This window comes from Pimephales promelas, chromosome 22 (genome assembly GCF_988280905.1).
Source record: "Pimephales promelas chromosome 22, fPimPro1.hap1.1, whole genome shotgun sequence".
NCBI lineage: Eukaryota > Metazoa > Chordata > Actinopteri > Cypriniformes > Leuciscidae > Pimephales > Pimephales promelas.
In genome coordinates, this window is record NC_142790.1 from 27,251,904 (window position 1) to 27,271,368 (window position 19,465).

Below are 19,465 nucleotides of genomic sequence, written 5' to 3' on the forward strand. Positions count from 1 at the left end.
GACAGTTACCCCTTACATTTTTTTTGGGGGGCCGAAAAATTAAGTATCGCCAATCTTCTCAAAACTCTGGATTCTGATAGAGGGCCATGAGACTTAGACCTGAGTGCAAAAATGGAGGCTCTAGACCCTTCCAGAGCTGAAATATTAAAACTCAAAAATTCGACCCGAAAAAAAAAACGACAGTGTTACCCCTTACGTTTTTTTTGGGGGGCCGAAAAATTAAGTTTCCCCAATCTTCTCAAAACTCTGGATTCTGATAGAGGGCCATGAGACTTAGACCTGAGTGCAAAAATGGAGGCTCTAGACCCTTCCAGAGCTGAGATATCGAAACTCAAAATTTCGACCAGAAAAAAAAAATGACAGTGTTACCCCTTACGTTTTTTTTGGGGGGCCGAAAAATTAAGTATCGCCAATCTTCTCAAAACTCTGGATTATGATAGAGGGCTGTGAGACTTTGACCTGAGTGCAAAAATGGAGGCTCTAGACCCTTCCAGAGCTGAGATATCAAAATTCAAAATTTCGACCCGAAAAAAAAACGACAGTGTTACCCCTTACGTTTTTTTCATTTTTGGGCGAAAAATTAAGTTTCTCCAATCTTCTCAAAACTCTGGATTATGATAGAGGGCTGTGAGACTTTGACCTGAGTGCAAAAATGGAGGCTCTAGACCCTTCCAGAGCTGAGATATCAAAATTCAAAATTTCGACCCGAAAAAAAAACGACAGTGTTACCCCTTACGTTTTTTTCATTTTTGGGCGAAAAATTAAGTTTCTCCAATCTTCTCAAAACTCTGGATTATGATAGAGGGCTGTGAGACTTTGATCTGAGTGCAAAAATGGAGGCTCTAGACCCTTCCAGAGCTGAGATATCAAAATTCAAAATTTCGACCCGAAAAAAAAACGACAGTGTTACCCCTTACGTTTTTTTCATTTTTGGGCGAAAAATTAAGTTTCTCCAATCTTCTCAAAACTCTGGATTATGATAGAGGGCTGTGAGACTTTGACCTGAGTGCAAAAATGGAGGCTCTAGACCCTTCCAGAGCTGAGATATCAAAATTCAAAATTTCGACCCGAAAAAAAAACGACAGTGTTACCCCTTACGTTTTTTTCATTTTTGGGCGAAAAATTAAGTTTCTCCAATCTTCTCAAAACTCTGGATTATGATAGAGGGCTGTGAGACTTTGATCTGAGTGCAAAAATGGAGGCTCTAGACCCTTCCAGAGCTGAGATATCGAAACTCAAAATTTCGACCCGAAAAAAAAAACGACAGTGTTACCCCTTACGTTTTTTTTTCATTTTCGGGCGAAAAATTAAGTTTCTCCAATCTTCTCAAAACTCTGGATTATGATAGAGGGCTGTGAGACTTTGACCTGAGTGCAAAAATGGAGGCTCTAGACTCTTCCAGAGCTGAGATATCAAAATTCTAAATTTCGACCCGAAAAAAAAACGACAGTGTTACCCCTTACGTTTTTTTTCATTTTTGGGCGAAAAATTAAGTTTCTCCAATCTTCTCAAAACTCTGCATTATGATAGAGGGCTGTGAGACTTTGACCTGAGTGCAAAAATGGAGGCTCTAGACCCTTCCAGAGCTGAGATATCAAAATTCAAAATTTCGACCCGAAAAAAAAACGACAGTGTTACCCCTTACGTTTTTTTCATTTTTGGGCGAAAAATTAAGTTTCTCCAATCTTCTCAAAACTCTGGATTATGATAGAGGGCTGTGAGACTTTGACCTGAGTGCAAAAATGGAGGCTCTAGACCCTTCCAGAGCTGAGATATCAAAATTCAAAATTTCGACCCGAAAAAAAAACGACAGTGTTACCCCTTACGTTTTTTTCATTTTTGGGCGAAAAATTAAGTTTCTCCAATCTTCTCAAAACTCTGGATTATGATAGAGGGCTGTGAGACTTTGATCTGAGTGCAAAAATGGAGGCTCTAGACCCTTCCAGAGCTGAGATATCAAAATTCAAAATTTCGACCCGAAAAAAAAACGACAGTGTTACCCCTTACGTTTTTTTCATTTTTGGGCGAAAAATTAAGTTTCTCCAATCTTCTCAAAACTCTGGATTATGATAGAGGGCTGTGAGACTTTGACCTGAGTGCAAAAATGGAGGCTCTAGACCCTTCCAGAGCTGAGATATCAAAATTCAAAATTTCGACCCGAAAAAAAAACGACAGTGTTACCCCTTACGTTTTTTTCATTTTTGGGCGAAAAATTAAGTTTCTCCAATCTTCTCAAAACTCTGGATTATGATAGAGGGCTGTGAGACTTTGACCTGAGTGCAAAAATGGAGGCTCTAGACCCTTCCAGAGCTGAGATATCAAAATTCAAAATTTCGACCCGAAAAAAAAACGACAGTGTTACCCCTTACGTTTTTTTCATTTTTGGGCGAAAAATTAAGTTTCTCCAATCTTCTCAAAACTCTGGATTATGATAGAGGGCTGTGAGACTTTGACCTGAGTGCAAAAATGGAGGCTCTAGACCCTTCCAGAGCTGAGATATCAAAATTCAAAATTTCGACCCGAAAAAAAAACGACAGTGTTACCCCTTACGTTTTTTTCATTTTTGGGCGAAAAATTAAGTTTCTCCAATCTTCTCAAAACTCTGGATTATGATAGAGGGCTGTGAGACTTTGATCTGAGTGCAAAAATGGAGGCTCTAGACCCTTCCAGAGCTGAGATATCGAAACTCAAAATTTCGACCCGAAAAAAAAAACGACAGTGTTACCCCTTACGTTTTTTTTTCATTTTCGGGCGAAAAATTAAGTTTCTCCAATCTTCTCAAAACTCTGGATTATGATAGAGGGCTGTGAGACTTTGACCTGAGTGCAAAAATGGAGGCTCTAGACTCTTCCAGAGCTGAGATATCAAAATTCTAAATTTCGACCCGAAAAAAAAACGACAGTGTTACCCCTTACGTTTTTTTTCATTTTTGGGCGAAAAATTAAGTTTCTCCAATCTTCTCAAAACTCTGCATTATGATAGAGGGCTGTGAGACTTTGACCTGAGTGCAAAAATGGAGGCTCTAGACCCTTCCAGAGCTGAGATATCGAAACTCAAAATTTCGACCCGAAAAAAAAACGACAGTGTTACCCCTTTCGTTTTTTTTCATTTTCGGGCGAAAAATTAAGTTTCTCCAATCTTCTCAAAACTCTGGATTATGATAGAGGGCTGTGAGACTTTGACCTGAGTGCAAAAATGGAGGCTCTAGACCCCTCCAGAGCTGAGATATCAAAATTCAAAATTTCGACCCGAAAAAAAAACGACAGTGTTACCCCTTACGTTTTTTTTCATTTTCGGGCGAAAAATTAAGTTTCTCCAATCTTCTCAAAACTCTGGATTATGATAGAGGGCTGTGAGACTTTGACCTGAGTGCAAAAATGGAGGCTCTAGACCCTTCCAGAGCTGAGATATCGAAACTCAAAATTTCGACCCGAGAAAAAAACGACAGTGTTACCCCTTTCGTTTTTTTTTCCGTTTTCGGACGAAAAATTAAGTTTCTCCAATCTTCTCAAAACTCTGTATTATGAAAGAGGGCTGCGAGACTTTGACCTGAGTGCAAAAATGGAGGCTCTAGACCCTTCCAGAGCTGAGATATTGAAACTAAAAATTTCGACCCGAAAAAAAAAAACGACAGTGGTACCCCTTACGTTTTTTTTGGGGGCCGAAAAATTAAGTTTCCCCAATCTTCTCAAAACTCTGGATTCTGATAGAGGGCCATGAGACTTAGACCTGAGTGCAAAAATGGAGGCTCTAGACCCTTCCAGAGCTGAGATATCGAAACTAAAAATTTCGACCCGAAAAAAAAAACGACAGTGGTACCCCTTACGTTTTTTTTTTCGGGCGAAAAATTAAGGTTCTCCAATCTTCTCAAAACTCTGGATTCTAATAGAGGGCCATGAGACTTAGACCTGTGTGCAAAAATGTAGGCTCTAGACCCTTCCAGAGCTGAAATATTGAAACTCAAAAATTCGACCCGAAAAAAAAAATGACAGTGTTACCTCTTACGTTTTTTTTTTTCGGGCGAAAAATTAAGGTTCTCCAATCTTCTCAAAACTCTGGATTCTAATAGAGGGCCATGAGACTTAGACCTGTGTGCAAAAATGGAGGCTCTAGACCCTTCCAGAGCTGACATATTGAAACTCAAAAATTTGACCCGAAAAAAAAAAAACGACAGTGGTACCCTTTTCGTTTTTTTTTTTTTCGGGCGAAAAATTAAGGTTCTCCAATCTTCTCAAAACTCTGGATTCTGATAGAGGGCCATGAGACTTAGACCTGAGTGCAAAAATGGAGGCTCTAGACCCTTCCAGAGCTGAGATATCGAAACTCAAAATTTCGACCAGAAAAAAAAATGACAGTTACCCCTTACATTTTTTTTGGGGGGCCGAAAAATTAAGTATCGCCAATCTTCTCAAAACTCTGGATTCTGATAGAGGGCCATGAGACTTAGACCTGAGTGCAAAAATGGAGGCTCTAGACCCTTCCAGAGCTGAAATATTAAAACTCAAAAATTCGACCCGAAAAAAAAAACGACAGTGTTACCCCTTACGTTTTTTTTGGGGGGCCGAAAAATTAAGTTTCCCCAATCTTCTCAAAACTCTGGATTCTGATAGAGGGCCATGAGACTTAGACCTGAGTGCAAAAATGGAGGCTCTAGACCCTTCCAGAGCTGAGATATCGAAACTCAAAATTTCGACCAGAAAAAAAAAATGACAGTGTTACCCCTTACGTTTTTTTTGGGGGGCCGAAAAATTAAGTATCGCCAATCTTCTCAAAACTCTGGATTCTGATAGAGGGCCATGAGACTTAGACCTGAGTGCAAAAATGGAGGCTCTAGACCCTTCCAGAGCTGAGATATCGAAACTCAAAATTTCGACCAGAAAAAAAAAATGACAGTGTTACCCCTTACGTTTTTTTTGGGGGGCCGAAAAATTAAGTATCGCCAATCTTCTCAAAACTCTGGATTCTGATAGAGGGCCATGAGACTTAGACCTGAGTGCAAAAATGGAGGCTCTAGACCCTTCCAGAGCTGAGATATCGAAACTCAAAATTTCGACCAGAAAAAAAAACGACAGTGGTACCCCTTTCGTTTTTTTTTTTTTCAGGCGAAAAATTAAGTATCCCCAATCTTCTCAAAACTCTGGATTCTGATAGAGGGCCATGAGACTTAGACCTGAGTGCAAAAATGGAGGCTCTAGACCCTTCCAGAGCTGAGATATCGAAACTCAAAATTTCGACCAGAAAAAAAACCAACAGTGTTACCCCTTACGTTTTTTTTGGTTGGCCGAAAAATTAAGTATTCCCAATCTTCTCAAAACTCTGGATTCTGATAGAGGGCCATGAGACTTAGACCTGAGTGCAAAAAATGAGGCTCTAGACCCTTCCAGAGCTGAGTTATCGAAACTCAAAAATTCGACCCGAAAAAAAAAACGACAGTGGTAACCCTTTCGGTTTTGTTTTCGGGCGAAAAATTAAGGTTCTCCAATCTTCTCAAAACTCTGGATTCTGATAGAGGGCCATGAGACTTAGACCTGAGTGCAAAAAAGGAGGCTCTAGACCCTTCCAGAGCAGAGATATCGAAACTCAAAATTTCGACCAGAAAAAAAAAAAACGACAGTGTTACCCCTTACGTTTTTTTTGGGGAGCCGAAAAATTAAGTATCCCCAATCTTCTCAAAACTCTGGATTCTTATAGAGGGCCATGAGACTTACACCTGAGTGCAAAAATGGAGGCTCTAGACCCTTCCAGAGCTGAGATATCGAAACTCAAAATTTCGACCAGAAAAAAAAAAACGACAGTGTTAACCCTTACGTTTTTTTTGGGGGGCCGAAAAATTAAGTATCCCCAATCTTCTCAAAACTCTGGATTCTTGTAGAGGGCCATGAGACTTAGACCTGAGTGCAAAAAAGGAGGCTCTAGACCCTTCCAGAGCAGAGATATCGAAACTCAAAATTTCGACCAGAAAAAAAAAAAACGACAGTGTTACCCCTTACGTTTTTTTTGGGGAGCCGAAAAATTAAGTATCCCCAATCTTCTCAAAACTCTGGATTCTTATAGAGGGCCATGAGACTTACACCTGAGTGCAAAAATGGAGGCTCTAGACCCTTCCAGAGCTGAGATATCGAAACTCAAAATTTCGACCAGAAAAAAAAAAACGACAGTGTTAACCCTTACGTTTTTTTTGGGGGGCCGAAAAATTAAGTATCCCCAATCTTCTCAAAACTCTGGATTCTTGTAGAGGGCCATGAGACTTAGACCTGAGTGCAAAAATTGAGGCTCTAGATCCTTCCAGAGCTGAGATATCGAAACTCAAAATTTCGACCAGAAAAAAAAAAACGACAGTGTTAACCCTTACGTTTTTTTTGGGGGGCCGAAAAATTAAGTATCCCCAATCTTCTCAAAACTCTGGATTCTTGTAGAGGGCCATGAGACTTAGACCTGAGTGCAAAAAAGGAGGCTCTAGACCCTTCCAGAGCAGAGATATCGAAACTCAAAATTTCGACCAGAAAAAAAAAAAACGACAGTGTTACCCCTTACGTTTTTTTTGGGGAGCCGAAAAATTAAGTATCCCCAATCTTCTCAAAACTCTGGATTCTTATAGAGGGCCATGAGACTTACACCTGAGTGCAAAAATGGAGGCTCTAGACCCTTCCAGAGCTGAGATATCGAAACTCAAAATTTCGACCAGAAAAAAAAAAAACGACAGTGTTAACCCTTACGTTTTTTTTGGGGGGCCGAAAAATTAAGTATCCCCAATCTTCTCAAAACTCTGGATTCTTGTAGAGGGCCATGAGACTTAGACCTGAGTGCAAAAATTGAGGCTCTAGATCCTTCCAGAGCTGAGATATCGAAACTCAAAATTTCGACCAGAAAAAAAAAACCGACAGTGTTACCCCTTACGTTTTTTTTGGGGGGCCGAAAAATTAAGTATCCCCAACCTTCTCAAAACTCTGGATTCTTATAGAGGGCCATGAGACTTAGACCTGAGTGCAAAAATGGAGGCTCTAGTCCCATCCAGAGCTGAGATATCGAAACTCAAAATTTCGACCAGAAAAAAAAACGACAGTGTTACCCCTTACGTTTTTTTTTGGGGGGCCGAAAAATTAAGTATCCCCAATCTTCTCAAAACTCTGGATTCTTATAGAGGGCCATGAGACTTAGACCTGAGTGCAAAAATGGAGGCTCTAGACCCATCCAGAGCCGAGATATCGAAACTCAAAATTTCGACCAGAAAAAAAAACGACAGTGGTACCCCTTTCGTTTTTTTTGGGGGGCCGAAAAATTAAGTATCCCCAATCTTCTCAAAACTCTAGATTCTTATAGAGGGCCATGAGACTTAGACCTGAGTGCAAAAATGGAGGCTCTAGACCCATCCAGAGCTGAGATATCGAAACTCAAAATTTCGACCAGAAAAAAAAACGACAGTGGTACCCCTTTCGTTTTTTTTGGGGGGCCGAAAAATTAAGTATCCCCAATCTTCTCAAAACTCTGGATTCTTATAGAGGGCCATGAGACTTAGACCTGAGTGCAAAAATGGAGGCTCTAGACCAGGGTTCCCCAATCTCAGTCCTGAAGGGCCACTGTCCCTGCAGAGTTTAGCTCCAACCCTGATCAAACACGCCTACCTGTGAGTTTCTACTGACTCTGAAGACCTTGATTAGCTTGCTCAGGTGTGTTTGATCAGGGTTGGAGCTAAACTCTGCAGGGACAGTGGCCCTCCAGGACCGAGATTGGGGAACCCAGCTCTAGACCCTTCCAGAGCTGAGATATCGAAACTCAAAATTTCGACCAGAAAAAAAAACGACAGTGGTACCCCTTACGTTTTTTTCGGGCGAAAAATTAAGTATCCCCAATCTTCTCAAAACTCTGGATTCTGATAGAGGGCCATGATACTTAAACCTGAGTGCAAAAATGGAAGCTCTAGACCCATCCAGAGCTGAGATATCGAAACTCAAAATTTCGACCAGAAAAAAAACCGACAGTTTTTTTTTTCGGGCGAAAAATTAAGTATCCCCAATCTTCTCAAAACTCTGGATTCTGATAGAGGGCCATGAGACTTAGACCTGAGTGCAAAATGGAGGCTCTAGACCCTTCCAGAGCGGAGATATCGAAACTCAAAATTTCGACCAGAAAAAAAAACGACAGTGGTACCCCTTTCGGTTTTTTTCGGGCGAAAAATTAAGTATCGCCAATCTTCTCAAAACTCTGGATTCTGATAGAGGGCCATGAGACTTAGACCTGAATGCAAAAATGGAGTCTCTAGACCCTTCCTGAGCTGAGATATTGAGATCCCACGTAGGGCCGTCCCGAAAGTCCACTGTCCGCAAACCCACTATTTTTATTAGGGATAAGTGCTATGTGGGATCTCAGCTCAGGAAGGGTCTAGAGACTCAATTTTTGCACTCAGGTCTTAGTCTCATGGCCCTTTATTAGAATCCAGAGTTTCAAGAAGATCAGAGAAACTCAAAATTTCACCCTCCGAAAAAAAATAAAAGGGGTAACACTGTCGTTTTTTTTTCGGGGGCGAAATTTTGAGTTTCTCCAATCTTCTCAAAACTCTGGATTCTGATAGAGGCCCGTGAGACTTAGACCGGAGTGCAAAAATGGAGTCTCTAGACCCTTCTTGAGCTAAGAATATTGAGATCCCACGTAGGGCCGTCCCGAAATTCCACCGTCCGCGAACCCACTATTTTTATAATGGGATAAGTGCTACGTGGGATCTCAATTTCTCAGCTCAGGAAGGGTCTAGAGACTCCATTTGCATTGCAAAACTGATCTGATGCACTGTGAAACACAAAACAATGCACTTAAATCTGTTCAGATGTTTTATTTTGTTTAACAGAATTAAAAACAGTCTTGAAACGCTGTATGAAACTGTCCCCATGTGAGCAAAATAATAAAAATACAAAGTCGGAGATCCAGACATAGAAAGCATTAGAAAGTTACCATGTAGCTTGATAAAGCAGAAACACAACAGTGCTCATGTTCATTATTGGTTAGGAGGAATAATGGCAAACATGCAAAACACACAAAAAATAAATATGCATAAACAATATTTCATTGTGCCAATTCAACTTTAAATCACTGGATTCAGAAATAAGCAAAACCGATTCAATGTAACATTTTCTTTTCTACACAATTAAATCCCACTACTGTTCAAAACTTCTGTTCAAATTCATTAAAAACAAAAATACAAGATGCACATCCGAAATGCCACTAATATTTATTGTGTTTGTTTGGGAATATAGATCTGTTTAGTGTCACATTTTTGGTGTTAGATTCAACAACAGCAAACACCCTTCACCGAACACACACCCATGGCTCACGGCTGTCCCGCTGTCAGTACTCCAGACCCCTCAGGGTGGCGATGGTGGACGCCAGCCTGCGCGGGACAGGTTTGGCCGTCTGCCGGTATTCCTCCGGTTTGGCACGAAGAAGAGTGACTATATTCTGGAGGGTTCTAGAGGTCTGCAACCCCAGTGCATCCATCACGTTACTCAGGTACTCTGGAATGACAATTAAAAAAACACATACACAAAAGTTTTTACTGACACGCTCTTAATTATAACATCATTTATTATAAAAAGAAAATCAGACAACAACTAAGGAATATTCAAAGGCCTGTTTTTAATTAGTACCCTTAATTACTACACTAGTAAAAAATATTAATATATATATATACTGTATATATATATATACATATACATACATATATATATATACACACTAGAATTATCTATACCAATTATTTAACTACTCAATAATTATATTTCAATATAAATATAATCATTGTGAATGGTTATAGAATTTGTAATATATATGAATATATATGTATATACACACAAGATATTATTACCATTAAAAAAACATTTTCATTTGAATATTAACTGAAATAAAATATTTAAATCAACAAGAATGAATTTTTTTTTAATAAAAATTGTGGAAACTTAAAAAGAAATCGTGACTCAAAATACACACTTAACCTTAATAACTGTTTGTAAATGTGAAATGCAAATCTTGGTGTTAATAATAAATAATAAAAACACTGCCACCAGTAGTGTGCAAGTGTTACATATTAATTATTGTTGGTGATAATGGCACCATGAGGTCAATAATGCTTAATGATGATGTCACCTATGTCAGTTGCCAGCTGTTTGGTTGCATGTAAGCTCAGCTCAGGAAGCTGTAGGATGACATCACAATAGGTCTGCATTGTCGCCCTGGCGATAGAACCCAGCCAATAATCCGCCGTGTTCTCCAGTTCAGGGACGTCGTCGCCTATAGAGATACACAGCATGTATTAGTGTAGGAAAGGGCTTTCTTGATTCATTCCGCCGGGATGTGTGTTTGTGTTTACCTTGTTCTGGTGGGTAGGGCAGTTTGCCGGTGTGTAAGGCGAGTTCCAGCGCTGGATCCTCTTGAGTCACGAATGGCTCCAGATGCAGAGGCAAAGACATGATATACTGGCCAATCTATAGACAAAACACAAAAGTGTGTAAAAACACCCACTGAGCTTCCTCTAGTCCTGTGAACACCACTGGCTTGTGTACCTGTAGTGATTTGTCATCATGTTTGACAACATAAGGAAATTGTCTTACATTAGTGATGTACTCCTGCGGTGACAAACTGAAGGCCGGTAGATCATCAGTTAGCGTTCCACCCAAACGAGCAGAACCGCAAGCCTTAAAACATCAAAAGCACATCGAATCAAACACGATATTTTCAATACTTCATAGTGACCAAAACATGCGGTGCAAACACACCTGTGGTTTGTTGAGAAGGAAAAGCTGTTGTTTGATTTGCAGGAACACCGAGTCAAACGCGAGCTGATTGGCCTGCTGGTTCAGACGTGTCAGGGCAGCGCGAGTCTCGGCCAATAAGCTTGAGTTTCCTGTTCCTTTCTCCTGCGCAAAACACTTAAGACTTGAACTTTGCACTTAATGCTGTACATTCAAAGCACACATATATGAAGTGCACCTTGAGGGAGTGCAGCGTCTCCAGTAGATTATTATACTCCGCAGTGTTGGTCTGCTGGAGATAGTTGTATTCCTGCCATGGGTTCTTCTGACTCCGCCTCTCAGCCACACCCTCTTGTAAGCCACTCAGACTTCTGGGGTTAAACCCCTCCCACAGGAAACGGCCCGCCCTCCCCAGGATCCTGCCAATCACAATGCACAACTATGATACTTGACAGTCATTTTTAAACCATCATTATAGCGTAACAGGCATATTAAAGGTACAATTCAACCCTCAGAGACCCTTTATTTGTATAATGCAGTTAAATAACTTTCACTAAATATAGGGTAAAAACTTAAGATAATAGCGGACACTGAAATGTATGCTAAAGTCACACAAAATTAACCAGCCAACAGACACAATACTTAACACTTTGGGAACAAAATTATCAATGTATGAAATATAAAATCGAATCCCTCGTTTACAATTTATTTCTATATTCCATGATATATAAGCCTCGTTCCATCACTAGACGATTAGGAACAAACATAAAAGTTTATTACAATTACTACATTATATGAAATATACTCTGATATGAATATTTATTACAGTATTTAAATGATCAAATAGCAACATTTCTTAAGTTTTCGGTTGAAACATACTTTTCATTTCAAATACATTTGTGTGCTAAAATATCAACCAAATACATTTCATTTCGAATACATTTGTGTGCTTACTTATTTGAAAGCTGCTGTTCAAATGCTCCACATTGTCTCAGTAGCTCTCCACAGGTTGCAATGATTCTAGAAGATACAGGAGCAAATTGAAAGACATTTATAAACAGAAAACTTATTACAGAATTGCAACCAACAGCAAAAACGAAACCAGCCACTAATGAAAAGAGAAACCCCGCCCACCTGACGGAGTTCTGGAAAGCCGTCCAATCCTCGGTGAACACCTCAGAGGAGGGCGTGTCCTCTAACTTATACTTCTTCCGGATTGATTGAAGCGTGACAGAAAAATCAGACACGTACCTGAGAAATAAACAAGAGAATACGCTGGAGAGCGTGGCTGACCTGTGGGCGGTGTGTTTGTCTCTGCGTTTGAGTGTAGTAAATGCTTGCGTGATTCATACTTGCTGAAGAGCGCTCGAAGGGCTTTGATGAGCCCACACACACCGAGGCCATCCGTTAACTTCACACAGCGATCGACGGCGGCAGCCGCCAAACCAAACACCTTCTGAACCGAGTGTGTGAGCTCTAACACACAGTCCAGAACCTCACCACGCTCCTAACACACAAACAATCAATAAAGCACATGGTGAATGCTGGGAGTGTGGAAAAAAAAGACAATCATTTTAATAGATATACAACAAAACTCATTTGACAACACATTCTTATCAGCATCTAAAAAGTTAATAAATTCAGTAACTGCTCAGAAAGATTCAGTTAGCAATTTGTTACATTGATTCAATCTGAGAATGAGTTTGTGAGTGCATGTGACTGATTCACTCAAAATAATCATTTGTATGCAAATTGGACTCCGACCATACAGTCAATGCAATAATATAAATTGTGCTTATTTATGGTCTTTGTATTTTTTTCAGTATCCCATCTCATTTAGATAATATATTATATAGATAATAATTTCAGAAAATAAAAACATTCTTTGTACTTGTACTGGTTCAAGATCAAACATGAGAACGTCTGTTTGCTCACCAGTGGAACGGCACTGAGTTGGATCAGTAAGTTTGTCTCCTCTAGTTCTCCGAACTGCATCTGATAAGTTGCATAAGGTGAATACACACATGATACCAGCTCTGCCACCTTCAGGAGGTTACACTCACCTAACACACACACATAGACAGGAAAATGATGAGGGAAAAAAACTCACATAACACGTTCACAAAAAGCAGATACAATGATCTAGAAAAAAAAATTATTTAAAAAATATTTAATTAAACAAAATATTTTAATTTGCATTCATTTTGTCAACTAAAAACAGGATTATACATATTTTTAGGAACATTTTAATAAAAAAAAAATTATAAAATAAACGAATAAATTTGCACAAATTCTCACCAATATACTGTGGAAAAAAACTCATTACTGTAAATGATGTACTTTTGCAAATGTTCTTCACAACCTAAAGGAGTATTTAGCTTTAAAAAAAATGTTGTTGATAATTTACTCACCCCCATGTCATCCAAGATGTCCATGTCTTTCTTTCTTCAGTCGAAAAGAAATTAAGGTTTTTGATGAAAACATTCCAGGATTTTTCTCCATATAATGGACTTCATTGGGAACCAAACGGTTCAAGATTGTTTTTTTTTTTTGTTTTTTTTTTAATGAGCGATAGTTTCGCTTGATAACACCCTTATTCATCCTTTGAACAGTTTGCAGTTTGCATTGAAAATTTCTTTTGGACCTTGAACTGTTTGGTTCCCATTAAAGTCCATTATATGGAGAAAAATCCTGGAATGTTTTCATCAAAAACCTTAATTTCTTTTTGACTGAAGAAAGAAAGACATGGACATCTTGGATGACATGGGGGTGAGTAAATTATCAGCAAAAGTTTTTTTAAAAGTGAACCACTCCTTTAAATTGTATAAATGTATTTTGCATATAAATGTATATAATATCCACAAATCTTTTTAAATTTGTTTTCACACACACAGATACAGACCGAGCTGTGGTTGCATTGCTGCCTCCAGGCTTCGACTGAAGTTAGCCGCCGTCTGATGGAGATCCAACAGCACGTCCAGACGACAGTCGCCAGAGCAACGCTTCAATGCCACAGCAATGCAGTCTGGGATAGACGGCACCATCGCCCCCAACGTCTGGATCATCAGCACTGTGAGCACTTCACAGGGGTTTTTAAAGACCTACACACACACATACACATGCTTGAGTGTGTGTGACAGTGAAAGCCATTAACATTCCACCGCAGTGAGGCTGAGTGTGTGTGTGTGTGTGTATACCTGGCTGGTCCACTGTAGCTGCGAGTGCCACGTGGACAGAAGTGTGTCGTAAAACTCAGAGAGTTGCTGCTTCAGAGATGCATCTGACTGACAGATGCTTTCCCACACGGTCAAAAGTTGTGCCTTCAAACACACACACACAATTATGTGTTAAGCTCAGGTTGATTCCACAGCCAAACTGAAATCAGTGACAAAATACTATACCTTGTGGCATTTGTAGTAGTAAGTCAGTAACTGAGGCATTCTATCCATCTCAGTAAACACTCTTACAAAAAGCTTGGCTTGATCTGAAACAGAACATACAAATAAAGATTAACATGCTAAAGCATATAATAAAACAGATCATTCTTTGTTTCCACAGTAGTTTCAATTTTGATATTTTCAGGTCAAACCGTTCTTCTCTGCCAGTCATATAATGGAGGTCTATGGTCACCACCTCAAAGAGCATGCACAGAGAAGTCCAAATTAAACATGATTTAATGACTGTTTTCTCACACAAACCACTTATTTTGTGTGGTAGGGTGAGGGCCATCAATGTGTACTTACATTTACGAGTCATTAAATGTTTAATTTGGACTTCTCTGTGCATGCTCTTTGAGGTGGTGACCATAGACCTCCATTATATGACTGACAGACAAGAACGGTTTGACCTAAAAATATCAAAATTGAAAATACTGCAGAAACAAAGACACCTACATCTTGGATGTCCTTGAGGTAAGCTAAAACACCAAAAATTAATTTCAAAGTGAACTATCCCTTTAAGAGCAAGTGTAAGCAGAGACTGTTTTTGTTTGCGTCACCTGTAGCCAGTGAGTTGAAGGTGGAGACGATCTGTGTGCTGGTGAGAGCTTCCAGACGGTTCTTCAGAGCCTCCAGCTGAACACACTTCTCACTGTAGTCTGGTGTGTCCACCAACATCGCCAAACTACCCTGCATGGCGGTCAGTTTACTGCTGATCACAGACACGTCCTGCAAACAAACACACATGAACATTTCAGAACGACATCCACACGCGCACGTAAAAACAGACGTGCAACACCTCACCTGTGTTTTGAAGGTCTCCTCGATATCAGCACTGAGAGTGCTCCACTTATCAGCTTCCTGAAGCGCTTCTGCTGCTAACTGCATTCGAGACTTCACCTGATCAATCTCCACCAACACCTGCCGGACATCCACACAACGCTCAATACTACACACCACCCGGCAAAGTGTGGAATATTTATGATATCTTATGCTCACCAATGTTCACATTATTACTGTTTTTACTGTATTTTTAATCAAATAAATGCAGCCTTGATGAGAAAAATGTACTTTTGAATGGTTGTGTAAATCTATATAAAGTGAACAATACAGCATTCTGACCTATTAACTGCTCTGATTGTCTCCTATACACAACTATCATTATTATTCTAATTATTTTATATAATAATTTTCCTAATTAATTTTCCTTTTTTTTCTTTGGACTTGTTTGCAGAACACTTTGAACTAATTATTGTATAATAAATGTGTTTATTAATGTGAATAGTACTATTTAATGGTTGTTATTAACCATCAAGTTTTAACCCCTATGTTTTTGCACAGAGTATAGAGTGATTTGGATGAGTGTGTTTATGGTTACCTGCATAGACTGCACTGTGTCCTGTTCAAATTTCTTGATGTCCTCTTTAACCAGAATCATTTGATCCTTCAGGAACGACGCCTCTTGTTTCAGAGCTTCAATATCCCTCAGTACACGCGGCATATTCTGCAAAGCCTGATTACTGCTCTCTGAGAGAGAGAGAGGCAATCAGAGACATTTATAACACTTTATTGTTTATTTTTTGGAAGAAATTAATACTTTTATTCAGCACCGAGTGACATTAAAATGATCAAAAGTGACAGTAAAGACATTAATATTGTTTCAAATGACTGTTTTCCATTCATCAAAGAATCCTGAAAAACTTGCATCACGGTCTTGTATCAAAAATATGAAACAGCACAAAATCATCATATTAGAATGATTTCTGAAGGATCACGTGACACCAAAGACTGGCTGAAAATTGAATAAAGCAGGAATAAATTAAATTTTTAAAATAAGTTCAAATAGAAAACAGTTGTTTCAGATTGTAATAATATTTCACGATATTACAGTTTAATTTTATTTTTGAGTGAAAGGAGCCTTGGTGAGCAGAAGAGACTTCTTTCAACAACAACAAAATGACATTGAAAGTGAGCTTTAAGTGTTCAAATCGTGCACACTCACCTTCTATCGAGTTATTGACCTCTTGAATGAAGAGCTGAAGCTTCATGACCAGAGTCGAGGCGTGAGCGTCAGATTTACCCGGCGCGTCTTTCTGAGCCACTTTAAAAGCTCCATTCACCCAGTCCTTCACATCAAAATCATCTGCCAGGAACTTGGAGAAGTCCATTCTCACCCCTTTAGTGACCCTACAGAGCCGAATTCACCATCTTAAAGAGTCAAAACCATATGCAGAAAGGGCGCGGATATAAAAAGACATGTTGTAAATGTTAAGCGGTGTATATTTTGATGAGTTTAACTTACTCAACTGAAATCTCTTCAGCTCAACACACCTTCACCAGTCTATTCCATAATTCTTGCCCACACCAGTTTTAGACACGAACATAAAATAAACAGCCCATGAGAAAGATATAACCATGACCACGAGATACAGTTCAAGCAGTGCGATCGCTTCCTCCAGCGTTAATTTTTTAAAATAAAACTGATACAGTTTTTTTTTAGTTTAATGTTTTCAGTGTTTGTACACTGCTTCCTGGTTGTGCTCCTCCTAATGATAACCGGCGTGGGGAAAATACGATGAAGAAGCATTCCGCTTTCGAAACGTTTAACGGACAAAATCCGTTTTAATAAACCTAGTAAAATGGAAAAACTATGTATAGACGAAAACTATTAATGTAGACAACTGATATTATTGTTAATGTATATAAATATGTGTATTGCACTGAAGTAATTAAAATAACTTTCATTTGAGTGACGTGGCTGTGTTCCACCTCATGTTGTTCGGGTGGGTCGCGTCAATAAAATAAAATAATAAAATAAAAAACTCAAAGGGAAAATTTTACATTGTTGTATTTTGAATTGGAAAAAAGCCCATTTAAAAGACAAAACCTTTTACGTGTTGTAGCCTAAAGATTTTGCGCCTTTTATTCCTGCTGTAATTTACTCACGGATGACGTACATTGATTTTAAGACCATCCATCTATCAGCTCATTGCTGCCTCCTTCTGTCTCACTATCCATTTACACCTTCATTTGAGGTCAAATGCTGCAATTTCATCTCTTCAAATGACCTTGAAGAATATGAACGTGTTTTGAAAACATTTTCTCCTGCTCACTCACTCACATATCAAATTTTCTATTACAAGCCGATATCAAACACAAGCCGATAATCCAAATATAGCCTATCAAAGGGACAGTTCACCAAAAATTAACCACCAAAATGAAAGTTCTGTCATAATTTAGGCTACTCACCCTCAAGTTGTTCTAATACTGCATACATTTTTCTTCTTCTGTTGAACATCAAGGAAGATATTTTGATGAATGTGGGTAACCACACAGTTACATAGGCCAATAGAAAAAATACCATGGAAGTCAATGGGATCTACAACTGTTCTGGTTACCCACATTCTTCAAAATATCTTATTTTGTGTTTAGCAAAATTATTATTAATAGAGTTTTGGAACAACTTGAGGGTGAGTATGATGACAGAATATACCTTTAATGTCAAAATGTGTTTTTATAATATAGCATAAAGCAATCTTCTATTGAAATATGTTTTTATGTATTTTTTATTTTTTGCTTTATAGCATTTAAATTTGTACGGTCACTCTGTAGTGTGATAATAAATCACACTACAAATATAAAGTGAATCAAAATAGACTGTTTTTACTATGACAGCTTTTGTTTTTTACTCGTTTCAGCGTGTTTTGTTACTTCCTGTCCTTATCTTCCCCAAAGTTCCTGTAGCTCAACACTTCCAGAACCTCATCAGATAAGAATCAACCATTTTCTGTTTAAGAGATAAAAAACGCTGACGAGATCAGTTCGGGTCATTGAACCCAGAATTATACGCATGGCATTCGAAGAATAAATACAGAGCAGAGAATATTATATAATACATGCATGCTCTTAACAGAGAACATTAGATGTTTGAGAGTTTTACCCAGACAGCAAAATAGTGTCGGCCCACAATCCATGTTTACCAGATGTGGGCCGGATCTGGACCGACACTATGTTGCTGTCTGGGTAGAAAACTCTGAATCTCTTTAAAATTCAATAAATGCAATGCAACTATCGACTTTAAGATGCGTTTGACAAATGCAGATCTGTCATGTTGATAATGTGTTGGAATATTGCAATTCTGTTGTAATGATCCATTAGAAATATTCACTTACTTGTTCATTTGAACCATTTGAATCCTGAATAGACCAGGTTTTGGCTTTTATTTTCATGTCTCACCAGCTGATTTTCAGATAATGAAAAAAAAAAAAAACCACAAGCACATGTCTTAGCACATACTGTCTAGCATCATTTCAAGTGATATCAAGTTTACCCAAGTGTTGGAACGCTGGCACAGCACTAACTAAATACTGGCACCATCCGTTTGCCATGTGTTTACTTGCTTTTGCGAAGACATCTGTTACTTTGCAGGGCACGCTTGAAAGTAGGACGCCCTGTGTAACACACGTTCCATAAGGCAGAATTAAGTGCTGCCATCCAAAGATGCTATTTAGGACGATCAGATTGAACTCACATCAGGGCCTGATATCATCAATGCAAAACTACTGTGCATGACTCGTTATGGAGAAAACAACTCTTGTTTTGGTTGATCTTCTGAAAGAATGTTTGGTCAGAAAGCACAAAGCTTACAAACAAAAGCCATCACAGAAGCTCCTCTATACCCGCACGAATAAATATAGGCCTCGGTTTGATTCTCATCAACGTAGGCGTAGGGTTTAGAAGTTTCACATTTAACCTCAGCTTTGACTATCACATCAGTCATAATAATATAAACCATACGTCTAGTCTCATGTCTAAAACTGAAATATAGACTCGCAACAGTTATTTTAAATGCTCTCTTGCTGCAATATTTATCTTGATGGTTTGACCATTACATGTCATGTTGAGTTAAATTTATTTTTAGTTTCAAAGCATCTTTACATAAAATCATGTTGTTTATACTCTTAAACTATTGCATTACTCCCTAATGTAATGTTTTATGTTACTGTTGGGTCACTTTTTTAGGCTGGGCTTGCTTGTGAGTTTAAAAAAATAAAACTACAAAAAGTTTTGGCAGATTTCCCATCATAATTGAAATGAATGCCTCAGACTGAAGGAAATGCACATTCACACCTTTACAGTAGAGGGCGCCACTCAAACTAACCTTCCAGCTGTGCTACTGTTCTGGGTCCTGCTTATTTCAGAGAAGTGATGACGTCACTTTGTAGGACAACTCGGAAGTTAGCTCGGAAGTTTTTACAGTCAATGTTAGCGGCGCATGGGTTCCCTCGATCG

At 38.8% G+C, this 19,465-nt stretch overlaps 1 protein-coding gene across 4 annotated transcripts; it reads right to left on the reverse strand.

Annotated features, from left to right (window-relative positions):
• Positions 1 to 8,809: 8,809 nt before the first annotated feature.
• Positions 8,810 to 16,740, reverse strand: cog7 (component of oligomeric golgi complex 7). Of its 4 annotated transcripts, none has more exons than XM_039672489.2 (18): positions 16,481 to 16,740; positions 16,176 to 16,360; positions 15,552 to 15,700; positions 14,978 to 15,094; positions 14,734 to 14,902; positions 14,138 to 14,220; positions 13,934 to 14,056; positions 13,639 to 13,837; positions 12,672 to 12,799; positions 12,089 to 12,243; positions 11,871 to 11,987; positions 11,691 to 11,756; positions 10,975 to 11,155; positions 10,761 to 10,901; positions 10,596 to 10,679; positions 10,355 to 10,469; positions 10,132 to 10,275; positions 8,810 to 9,503 (listed from the first exon to the last, which is right to left on the reverse strand). In XM_039672489.2, the coding sequence occupies exons 2-18, from the start codon at positions 16,339 to 16,341 to the stop codon at positions 9,337 to 9,339; spliced, it is 2,304 nt and encodes a 767-aa protein (XP_039528423.2). In that variant the 5' UTR covers positions 16,342 to 16,360; positions 16,481 to 16,740; the 3' UTR covers positions 8,810 to 9,336. The 4 variants fall into 4 exon arrangements, with proteins under 4 accessions (XP_039528423.2, XP_039528422.2, XP_039528421.2 ...); XM_039672488.2 differs by having other exon boundaries at positions 16,176 to 16,381; XM_039672487.2 differs by having other exon boundaries at positions 16,476 to 16,740.
• Between the last annotated feature and the right edge of the window lie 2,725 nt (positions 16,741 to 19,465).

Coding starts and splice junctions, on each gene's coding strand:
- cog7 (XM_039672489.2), bottom strand. CDS start 16,341: ATGGACTTCTCCAAGTTCCTGGCAGATGATTTTGATGTGAAGGACTGG. Junction 10,902..10,974: donor AGACGCTGCACTCCCTCAAG/GTGCACTTCATA, acceptor TGTTTTGCGCAG/GAGAAAGGAACAGGAAACTC. Junction 9,504..10,131: donor ACAGCTGGCAACTGACATAG/GTGACATCATCA, acceptor TTGTCATTCCAG/AGTACCTGAGTAACGTGATG.